The sequence below is a fragment of the Cuculus canorus genome, chromosome 5, assembly GCF_017976375.1.
Source record: "Cuculus canorus isolate bCucCan1 chromosome 5, bCucCan1.pri, whole genome shotgun sequence".
NCBI lineage: Eukaryota > Metazoa > Chordata > Aves > Cuculiformes > Cuculidae > Cuculus > Cuculus canorus.
Window position 1 is genome coordinate 34,509,879 of NC_071405.1, and position 12,250 is coordinate 34,522,128.

Consider the following 12,250-nt stretch of genomic DNA (forward strand, 5'->3'; position numbering starts at 1 on the left):
TCTTGTTTGCAGATATCTCAATAAGCTTGCTATCCTTAGTTGTCACGGCCTGTGGTCTTGCTCTGTTTGGTGTCTCTCTGTTCGTGTCCTGGAAGCTTTGTTGGATCCCTTGGCGAGAGCGTGGTCTGCCATTTGGGAACAAAGACAACAAACAAGAATCACTGAACTACACAGATACAGAGACCAATGACCATGACTACAGTGAGGATTATCTGGGTCAGCCTACAGCCTATCCAGAGTCCTCCATGAAGATCAGCCATACCTCCCCTGATATTCCATTAGATGCTCAGGCAGGAACAAAGGAGAACTGTGTGCACAATGTACGAATGCATCGTCAAATCACTGAACCAACTACTTCTGCTCGGTCAGTAACTCAAATTTCTTTCTGATATTAATGAATACTGATGCAGTCAAAAGAGCACAGCTTGATTATCCAGCACACTACTAAAAATGCATAATTTACTTACTGCATTCTTTTTAAAAAAATTGCACAAAAGTTATTCTTTGAGGTGCACAAACCTTTTAGGTTAAGAGGACAGGATCACAATGCTATTCCACTCTTCTATCAACTACTGTCTCATCTATGCCTCTCCCTCAGAAGCTGGACAAGACAGAGCACTGTGTGTCCCTTTGAAGCACCAGAAAAGTCTCGATTTAACTTGTAGAGCATATTCATTTGTACTTAGCACTAATGCTGAACAGTCAATAATATACCCTCAAAGATTTTTAAAAGCCAGAAAAGAAAAATAGGGCAAGCTAATGAAAAATCAGGACTATGGGGGAAAAAGTGACAGAGCAAGAGTCATAGAATCATGGATTCATAGAATCATAGAATAGTTGGGGTTGGAAGGGACCTTAAAGATCACCTAGTTCCAACCCCCCTGCCATGGGCAGGGACATCCCACTAAACCAGACTGCCCAACGCCCCATCCAACCTGGCCTTGAACATCTCCAGGGATGGGGCAGCCACAACCTCCCTAGGCAACCTGTGCCAGTGTCTCACCACTCTCATAGTGAAGAAATTCTTCTTAATGTCCAGTCTAAATCTGCCCCTCTCCAGTGTTTACCCATTGCCCCTGGTCCCAGGTGCAGGACCTTACACTTGGCCTTGTTGTACCTCATGAGGTTTGCAGAGGCCCACTTCTCCAGCCTGTCCAGGTCCCTCTGGATGACATCCCGTCCTTCCAGTGTGGAAACTACACCAGTCGGCTTAGTGTCATCTGCAAACTTGCGGAGCGTGCACTCAATCTCGCTGTCAATATCACTGATAAATATATTAAAGAGCACCGGTCCCAGTACGGTCCCTTGAGGGACACCACTTGTCACAGATCTTCATCTGGACTTTGAGCCATTGACCACTACTCTTTGAATACGACCATCCAACCAGTTTCTTACCCACCTGTGAGGTCTTCTTACCACCGGTGAGTCAGTGAGGTCTCCAGGGGAACTGGAGAAGCACTACAGGAGGGAAGAGGAATGAGGGTGAAAGCATGCGCACGGGCTGGAGATAAAAGGATTATGTCTTACACGGTAAAAAAAAGGATCAGCATGTGAAAAGCCAGTAAATTTCTGAATCAAAGCAGATGCATTTCTTCTGGGGAAGGTACAGCACTATAGTAATTGCTCTTGGCTAGCCTCCTTTCTGGCTATCTCAGAGAGCAAGTTTAGCTCCGACTCTTGCCTCCAGGTCACACCTGAAGATAGGTATGACAGCAGCTAGCAATCAGTTCAGTAATCACTAGTTGTCCAAAACATGTTTCAGAAGGAATTTGAGAAGTCTCCAGAACATTATTAATGCTATGCAGCAAAATATCCAAGTGCTCTTTCTCCTTAAATTAGCCTAAGAATGTCTTGCGCTTATATTGTTGTAGGAATCTATGGGGAAGCCAAAGCCATAATTATGGATATCGAAGCCTGCATCCTAACAGACATAAGGTTGAATTCCAGCTAAGGGCTAATAGGCCAGAACTACAGTGCAGGACTGGTGCTGCTGTGTTTTCAAACTGCTGTGAAATAAGTGTATCATAAGATTCATTAACAGCAGAAGGTTCATAGCTGACATCTAACACAAAGAGCTGTCATGTCTTTGATATTGTGAAAGCATTGAGTCAGATACAAGCTTTCCCTGCTACGACAGGGCAGCAATTTTGATACTTAATCAAATGACAAATGTGAAGTATCACCACAGCCTAGTCATCTCACAAGAAGCAGCAGCAATCCCAGTCTGTAAAAGAACTTGCTGCAGCATCCTGACTGCGTGGACCGTGTCTTCACTCCTGTGAGTCTCTGCAGATCTTTCTTCTGGTAACAGTTCCACAAGGGCAAGACGTCCAGGTCTCCTCGACCCCAACTCTATACCACATGCTGATATAGGCTTTGCTCTTTACCGATGTCTTTCATTGCCCCTTACTTTCGCCCAGGTCTTCTCCAAAAGACTTTCACTGAGCAGGAATGCAGGACATCTTCCTTATCCTGCAAGCTTTATTAGTTCACTTTTGTCTCTGCTGCTATCTGGCATAAATCAGTAGCTAACTGTGGCTTTTCTTTGTGGCCACAGTGACCACCTTGCTAAGCTGTCTCTCCAGTGTCCTCCTTTTTACTCCTCCCCAGGATATTCTACACCTCCCAATGCAATGAGGAGCTTAAGTGTTCAACAACAAAAGTATTTTGTTACATGATTATATTTTACCATGGAAATGACTAATGTATAGCTAAAGAATTATGTAGTTATTATGCAACAAGAGCAAAAAAAAATAGTATATAGGAGACTGTTCCTATTTTAAGCCTACGTGAACAATTACTTAGAAGGAATGAATGAACAATGCTAGCAGAGGAACTGTTGCTTATTACATTCAACATAACTAGCTTTGGACTAATCCTGTGCTAGCATTTTCCATGTGCTGCTTCTATGTTTGACCACAGCTCATAGTACTCCAAGACATTGAATGATCACTACATATGAATAAGACAAAAGGGTAGAATCCAGCTTGGGTAAGATTAGGATTTAGCTAATCCAAGTTTCACATCCCACTGCCCCAACAGGGTTTGCAAATTTGATTTCTGTTACTATCTCGTGAAGTGGAAATTTCAATCACAATAACTGAGTGACTCCAGGTAATAAATTTCACTGGACCAAAGCTAAAAGCAACTTACACTCCTCAGAGTATTGAAACTAAAGGAGCTTTTCAGCCGAAGTACCGCCGAGTTTATTACATCAGGTATGAGAGGGAAAAAAACCCAAAAATTGTTAGGGAGGTCAACAAACCATTTCAGACCAAACAGCTCACTTGTAAATGAAGTAGTCATAGTGATCAGTGAGTAATTGAAATGCAGAGATGTCAAGAAGTATCCTCCTTTGTCTAGCTTTATCTTAGAACCAGAAATCAGCAAGCTCAGCCAACATAATAGGCCGGATCCTGCTGCCATTTATATAATGGAACTAATTTCATAGGTATTAATCCAAAGGATTCAGTTAAAAAATGGTAAATGATAAGAACAGCAACAGTTCTTACCATATCTTATTATACTTGCCAGTCAGTCAGGTACTTTAGATTTGCAATGGCCATGAATTTTTGTTAGTCACTTGCTTCAACCAGGTTTGGAGAGTGCATTCCACTAGCTTGAGACATAGCAACAAAAAATTATGTGATGTTATCAGTCTAATGCTGAAAGTAAGCTTTCACAACTGTTGGCTGTCATGCTTAAAGCAAGTAAAAATCTGACCCCATCATACATTACAAAAATATGTCAAGGGAGAACAGGATCTTTACTGTGTGTGCACAGATTCTTGCCATCATCAACACAATCTGTTTCAATTCTTTGCTTTTCACTTAAGGCATAATTCAATCCGAAGACAGCTCAACCTTTCCAACCCTGACTTCAACATCCAGCAGGTTCAGAAACAGGAGCAACTGACAGGGATTGGCCGCATTAAGCCGGAGCTGTATAAACAAAGATCATTGGACACAGACGATGGTCGGAGGAGTAATAGCAAGGCGTGTGGAAAACTGAACTTTATTCTGAAATATGATTGTGATTTGGAGCAGCTGATAGTGAAGATACATAAGGCCATTAACCTGCCAGCAAAGGACTTCTCTGGAACTTCGGATCCATATGTGAAGATATATCTGCTTCCTGACAGGAAAACAAAACACCAAACTAAAGTGCACAGAAAGACCCTGAATCCAGTGTTTGATGAAGTTTTTTTATTTGCTGTGCCATACAATGATCTGAACACAAGGAAACTCCATTTCTCTGTGTATGACTTTGACAGATTCTCCAGGCATGACTTGATTGGCCAAGTGGTAGTAGATAATTTTTTAGATTTGGCAGATTTTCCCAGGGAATGTAGTATCTGGAAGGATATTGAATATGTCACCAATGTAAGTATTATCATTGTTTTTTTATTTTTATTTTTTTATGTCTAATTTTATCTGATTATAACCTAAATTGTCAAAGATTCCCTTAAATTTACAAAGGAAAATATACTGTTCTCTCTTTCTCAAGCTTTGACTGTAATCCAAAGAAATTGGCAGTAGATTTTCTGTCCGCATTTCTCCTTCTTTGGTTATATTAAAGGATGTCTTATGCAGGAGACAGTGGGTTTAGTTATTGCCCTGCTAATGAGGTAGAACAGCTGGGGATTTTTTTCTTTTATTCTTACTTAATCTGAAACTTACTTAAGGAAATAACTACCTTTCTTATTTTACCTGTCTTTCTGTGTTTTGCATGATTTGCCACAAAAATTACAGCGTAATATTCAGCCAGAACTGCAGATTCAAGATTTCTTATGTAGTGATCTTTGGTCCTTCAAAGACTATGTTCTCATAAAGTGAGATAATACCACATCTGTAAAACAGGCAAACAGAGTTCAAACAATGCTGTTCCATGAAAACAATGAAACACACTGAATTGATTTAACTCCTTGTTTCTTATCACTTTGTATACATAGGGAAATGGGAAACTTACAAAATAAGTCTATATTTCTCTTATCCCCAAGTCTCTGGTATCAGATTCTATGTAGGAATCCAGGTAGTGGTTAGGTACAAACCCACCAAAATTACTTTTAGAAAAGAAAGAGCTTTCTTCTCAAAGCATGAGCCAACCTCCTTGTAGTGGTATTAAAAACTAATCACACACATCCTATGAAGAATAAAGTTTCAATGAGAATGATACGTTACAGAAATCCACAGAGGTGAAGGTACTAGTGCAAATAGTAAATATTTCGTTTGCTGTGTTAAATCCTACAAAAATGGACTGCATATTTTAGCGTCAAATAAGCTGAACATCATTAACAGTAAGGTCAAAGTGTAAGTTTGTTAGTCCTCAGTTCAGGAAAGCATTTAAGTATATTCTGAGTGTAAGAAGCCATTGAAAAGTATAGGATGTTCTGAGAGAAATACATTTCCTGAATTTATACTCTCATCTTTCATCTCTGTGGTCTGGTAGCATGCCCATATTACAGATCAGATTGATTAAATCCTTTTATTTTTGTTTGGAACGCGTTTGTGAAATTGTTATTTTTTTAAGGTGATTTCTTACTGTTCTTAGTCAGCGTTCCATACTTGCGTATGGAACGTGCTGTGCACCCGCTGCACAGTCTTCTCCCGCACTGGGATGGAACTGCAGCAGCAGCACTAGCACGTCCTTCAGTCAAGATGCAGGCAGGGGCATGGACGCTCATTGTCAGAGAAGGATGAACCTGGCTTTTCTATGAAAAGTTACTGCTCTTCAACTGCAAGGCATTTACTCTGACAGAGTAAATGACAGTCATTCCAAGTGAAAGCTTCCCTTCATACAGCATTAAATGTCCTAAACTCAACTTTTCAGTTTTGGAATCAACTAAAAGTTGAATGTGCGTGTACACTGGATTTACTTTGATATATACTAGTTCTTTTTCCATGCTTTAACTTAGGCAAAAGTTTGACTCTGCTGTTTTCTTTTTAATCACTTCCCTTTCAAATTTCAAAAGTGATGCAGTATATAGTTTGTATTCAGATTTCCTGTAATCTCTGAAATTAAATTGAGGTCTGAAACATGAGTCATTTATCAGTTCCTACTGATATTAATTCCTGTGTGAAGTGTAACCCTGTTTATCCAAACAGAACACATGACCTACCATCTAGACTTGTCACCGAGTTTTCAGTTACCAGAGACCTTTTCAAAACAAATGACTCATAGTACATAGGAGACACAATCCAATTTTGGCTAATGAGAGTTCTGAGATATAAGTATCAGATAAAAGTGTGGAGTACTCTGCTTACTAATTAACATTTCCAAAATTTGAAAGGTTAGAACTTACTCCATAAAGTTATAAGAAACCCTCCAAGCATCATTTAAGAAACCAAGTTGCAGCACGTTTTCTTGTCTGTGTAGCTTAGATATCTCGCAGACTGAGCAGAACCTGAATCCTACAGGCTATTAAGTGAAGCTGCTGAAGTGAACACTCCCGTGGCTGCTCTCCAAATCACACCAGTAGGCAGTATTACTGAATCGCTGAAATAAATTTTAGCAAAGTTCTGAGCACTTTATGGTTACAAACAAAAGCTATGTCAGCTGTATCGGGTTTTCAATCATTTTATCTCTGACCATATTGTTGTTTTAGATATTACTTACAAAACAGACAAATGCTGGGCAAACACTGAAGGAAATTCACAGGATATAGATGAACAAAGAGTGTGGCACAGGAGGGGTAATCCAAGGAAACGTACTAGAAAAAGGGAACATCCACACAACTACACATGACAAGTTTGTCATACTTCTGAAGAGTACATTCATTTTAATTCCTTCTACATCTTATTACACTACATAACCAGCTATCCCGAAGGCCTTTATTTTACGTTCTCCATTTTATTATGTTCTAATCCAATTTGACACAGTAGTATAAAAGAATGTATCAAATCTTTCTCTGCCCAGCAAAATGGCTTACTTCAAGTGAGCACTGCAGATTATGTCTGAAACGTCAGCTTTACTGCAAACAATGCCATCAAATTGACCTATTATCCCATATGCTTTCTTCTATTTTCTAATAAGACTGGAAGATTTTTTTTTTTTTTTTTTTTTTATCCAAAACCAACAGTTTTGATTCTTTGGACTGTAACATCTGCTACCATCTCAGAGTTTGAATTTATTTCACAACACAGACACATGTCAGCATAAAAATGTTCTACATGCTCAAAAGCAATCTGCTTCCAAACAGAAATCTCCAATATCAGAATGATAGTTCTTCTAATCCCAGCTCCTCTGAGCACAAAATCTGTCTCCTGTAGCACTGACACTTTTTCCATCCAGAAAAAAAGCAGCAGTGAGCTGTTTAATGGAAGAAATAATTAAGTGGATAAACTTTAGATGAACATGAAGTGAACTAGATAAGCATTTTGTATATCTACCAGACAGATTACAGTGGTTTCTGGCTCACCAAGAAAATAAAAAAAAAAAAAGATACTCTCTATTTTTAGGCAAGATTTCTGTAGTTGATGTATTTTGTTTAGTAGCCTCTGAAACATGTTCAGGGTTCAGGGGTAGCATGGGGCATGGAAGGTTTTTGTAATGTTCATAGACTAATGGCATGTTTGGAAGAGAAAAGACTTCTTAATTTCCCTTGGTTGCTGAGTTCAAACTCGAATGTGATCCGGCAAAAATACACGTCTTTGTCATAAAATAAAATAAACAACTATGAAGGACAGGAGGCCGTTGGATAATCCATTTCCAGTAAAGGAGAACCTTCTCTTTCTGAAGATGCCACTTGCATAAATTGCTGTGAACCCAGAAAGAAAAATCTTTTCCCAAGAATTGCTCTTTAAATACCACCAGGCAGCTATGGGGCACGGAGAAGGATTTCTGTAAACTAGAAATCTACCTCTGGTTCTTACTATCTATTTGGATTCTCAAAATGCTCAGCCTTTGTCACTAGCTAAGCAGGTGATCTTTCTAGACAAGAGGAATACTTAAAAGTAGCCTCCACTTAGAACAGGAGGATAATTCGAGTAAGAAAGAACAATGTAAGTTTTCATTCCCAGTTGGGCCAGCATTTTCTAAAATGACTGCTCATTGTGGGAGACAAATTTGTGACTTTGTTCTTATAGCATGTATAGCTTTTAACATTGGTGCTATTTTCTCAGTTGTCAGATATAGTTATACTTGAGAACTAGACATGGTACAATGAAAACTTTTGAATGTCTAAACTTATATATGCACTTTAAAAAAATGGTATTCATAACACCCCATTGGCACCTTTCTCTCATCTCACGACAAGGCTGAACATCCTGTTTTCATGAGTCTTTACGTTGTATAACTGAAATGTAACTGGAATCATAACATCACCAGGAGGAAGTTTCAAGTTCCCTCTTTCAGAGATGCTAAGGCCACCCACAGTATGTGTGGAAGAGAGACAAAAAGAAACCAAATAATTTCAGTCAATTGCTTATGGAAAACATAATAAAAATCTAAAACTCTGAAACCTGACCAAACCTACCAGATTTTCTGCAGTTCAAAACTTTATTTTGAGCTTAAACTGAAAAAAAACCTTCCGCAAAGGTTGCCTTGCTCAAAACTACTCCTGCTAAGATGCTGTGAGCAACTTAATGTGTGTCAAATGCACATGCGTAGGCACAGGTCATAATACTTAGGGCTTACACCCTCAAAACTTGGAGTAATAAACTTCCTTCTTTGAAAGAAGTAGGTAAATACTGTCCCTATTTCATAGATAGTGGAGCAGACTTATATGAAAAGGATGTGACTAGCTCAAGACATAACACTACTTAAAAGCAGAAATGAGACCAGGTCCAGAATCTGCAGATTCCTGGCACTGGCCTTAATCCATTCTATGTAGCACTGCTTATCTTCTTCGACAGCATACAGAAACTGCAACTGGCAGTAAGTCAACTAAGTCCACCTACTCCACTTTTAAAAAATGTTTAGCTTGTCAAGATGTTTTAGCCAGTATATAAAATTCCTGTTTTGGCAAGTTGCTAGGTTTAAGAAAGCAATGGCATTGAACAAGATCTCAAAAAAAACATTTAAAATGTTTACAATGGATAATTAAATTTTGAGTCAACAGTTCGAGAAGGAACAGAAACAAACCAAATCTCTGGCTCTACATATGAATACAAATCCAAACCATGAATGCTAGTAGCATTGATGTGCCTGCTTTTCAGGACTGTAGCTGTAAATGGAAAACTTCCTTTGTAGTACAGAGACATATCTAGTATTAATCCTATATTCCATTTGTTTAAAATGGATAGGCTTTAGCATCAGAAAGCAATCAGTTGGTTATGTGGACATACACACATTTAATTGACTTGCAAATGCAAGTCCCTCTAATAGGATTTGCATACCCTTATATCATGCCCACGTTAAAGTGTGCCAAAAGCTTGAGGAGCAACAACAATTATTTGATGGCTAGACAAATTAACGCAGTAAACACAAGACATAATATTCATCTCACTTAAATTTTAAATTTATGGAAAAAAAAAGAAAAACAACAAACAGCAAGTAAACTGAGAGGTACTCAAAAGGATACAGACAATATAATTATCTTCAATCAGTATATCAGTGGATATTTATCTTCTCCTAAGTCACAAAGGTCACTCGGTTTCAGGACTTTTTCTGACTAACTTACTTAATCAAAAGTACAGAAAAAAAAGTCTGTGTGTAGTGAATCATTTAATAGCTAATAAACACTGAAAATTCATAGATCTTTAATACTTCAGATTTCTAAGGATCACCGTAGTAAAGATTAAAAAGAAATTAATTAGCCTTCAGCATCAGCACAATAGGTATAGTAGTTATCATACAGTGCATACAGTGAAGGATGACTGCAGCCAGTGTTTTTCCCTAAGGTTTCATTTTTTAAATAACCACATTTAAATGGCTACAATTTAAAAACTGAGATTTTCCATTTGTCTTTTTGTGTTTCTTTTTTAATCTAATTTTGCTAATTACTTTGTATGAGAAGATTTGTCAGATATGACATATGTTTAAATGATCTGAAGACAGAACTCATCAGCACGGCTAAACAAAGGACGGATACAGTTATATACAATCATATGGGGTAAAGGTAAAATATTTGCATGCATTTTCAGAAGACTTAAGGAGAGTAGATGCCTATTCTGTTTGGAGCAAGTGAATAACTGTGAAAGTAATATACAGTAAAACTTAAGAAGGGTCTGAAGTAAAGGAAAAGTCAAAATGCCTTGAACAGCCCTGGTTTGAGACGCGGTTAGGCTGGTCTCAGGTCAGTGGCACAGGACCTCCAAGCTTGGCTATAAAAATAGTGGTGACTATTCACTCCGTGTGATTACCTTACAGCCTTGTAGCTCCACAGGCATGGTCAGAAAAAGGATGAATATTGTAATATCACTGAAGCCTCAGCTAATTTCTGTTGGGGTCTAGGGACTAGTTTAAGAAAATTAAGAAAGTTCAGAAATTTGTGTATATGTGTATGTAACACTTGAAGTTTACAGAACCCAGGAGTATAGCCAAGTAAGCTTTTTCAGTCTGGATATTTCTCTACCAAAAAACATATATCCATACAAACAAATAAAAGAAACAATGTTAAAACCAAAGCAGGCAAAAAAGAAAACCGTGGAGCAGAAATGGTACCATTTCAGTTAAAGAATTTAAAAGTTGGGTTTTTTCTTTAAAGTCAGTATTTTGAGAAGACTGAAATTTCAGAGTAAGATGTTTTCATTTCTCATTTGAAATGCCCTTCTATTGTAATATTTTAAAATATTTTGAAAGTGGAAAAATTTCCTGTGAAATTAAAATCCTTATTTCCATACTGTTTCTTCTCCTGCCCATCAGTGCTGCATATTCTTGTGCTTCCTCTTTTGTCTTTGTATTATTTCCCTGCTGCAACAGCCCCAGAACAGCAATACTATTTAAAGAACATTTTCCTTCACACATTAGCCATATGCAGAAAAAGGTTAGATCCGAGCCAAAGTTCCTGTTTTTATAGATTAGTGGAAGAGTCTGTAACTATCCATGTTCTATACATCCCCTTTCTCCTTTCATCTCAACCTCCTCTGCCAATTCTTTTTTTCCAGAACCGTCTCTCTCTAAACAAGACTCTCAGAGATAGCCTTTAGTGAAACAGCTCACAATAACATGTGTGCTGCACATAAAGCAAAGGTGAAATGTGATCCCAGTCAGCTGAGCCTGTCCTTCAATTGTACCATCCAAAATTGTTAGTGGGAGCTGCAAACACACACACAAAAAAATTGCTCTAGTATTTTACAGTTCATGGGCAGCTATTTTTCAGAAAGAGCAAAGTGCCCTCACAAAGCACTAAGGCTAAAATAGCTGCAATAAGGTGATCTTGGCTTCAATCATTCTGCACGTAATTTGAGATTAGACTGTGCCATGGCCTTTTTTCTACAGAGTTATGTAACTTTCAATTTGAACATTTATTTAGTCAAGTAGGGGAAAAAATCACTTCAAACATGCATTTAATTATTGAACGGTTTTGGGAATGCTTACTTTGGTTTTTTTTTCTAGCAGAGGTCACAGAAAGTGTTTCAATATCTTATGGATTCATCAAAATTTCTGAGAAGTCCTACTCTTATAAATGTAGTTTCAATATTTGGAGCCAAACTTGAAAGTATTCTTCTCTTTGCACATACTGTGCTTACGTGAAAAGCCTGAAGCCACTTTTAGTCTTTAATCCCTGGAAGATATCACAGCCATCAGCCATCTTTCTACACCAAACAGGAAATTTCAGAGTTTTACTGTTTTCGTCTGTGTACAGTCATTTACCCAATTCTCATGTTATTTTCCCATAGTCTCATGTTTAAGCAGTAAGTGGACTTTTTTGTTAATCTGTATTATTTACTTAGGTATTAACTGCAGCTGCACTCCAAATGCCTACCAAGGCATACTGGCTACTTGGGAAACACCTGCTGCACACCATACCTGAGAAGCTGGCATCCTAACACTAATTAATCACAGAATCACAGAATGGTTTGGGCTGGAAGGGACCTTAAAGTTCAACCAGTTCCAACCACTCTGCCATGGGCAGGGACACCTTTCACTAGATCAGGTTGCTCAAAGCCTCATCCAGCCTGGCCTTGAACACCCCCAGGGATGGTGCATCCCGGAATTCTCTGGACAACCTGTTCCAGTGCCTCACCACCCTGGCAGTAAAAAAATTATTCCTAATATCTAATCTAAATCTATTCTCTTTCAGCCTCCAACTCTTACCCCTCATCCTACCACTGCGCTCCCTGTTAAAGAGCCCCTCCCCAGGTTTCTG

General features: G+C 38.4%; 1 protein-coding gene across 3 annotated transcripts in view; it reads left to right on the top strand.

Moving 5' to 3' along the window:
• Positions 1–12,250, top strand: part of SYT9 (synaptotagmin 9) — a 72,783-nt gene that overhangs the window by 33,973 nt on the left and 26,560 nt on the right. For all 3 annotated transcript variants that reach the window (XR_008450091.1, XM_054068338.1, XM_054068339.1), the window contains exons 2-3: positions 13–364; positions 3,836–4,382. Coding sequence is in view for 2 of the 3 variants with exons in the window: in XM_054068338.1 (XP_053924313.1) it covers positions 13–364; positions 3,836–4,382 (899 nt within the window). In the remaining variant the exon portion in view is untranslated. The remainder of the gene's footprint in view (positions 1–12; positions 365–3,835; positions 4,383–12,250) is intronic.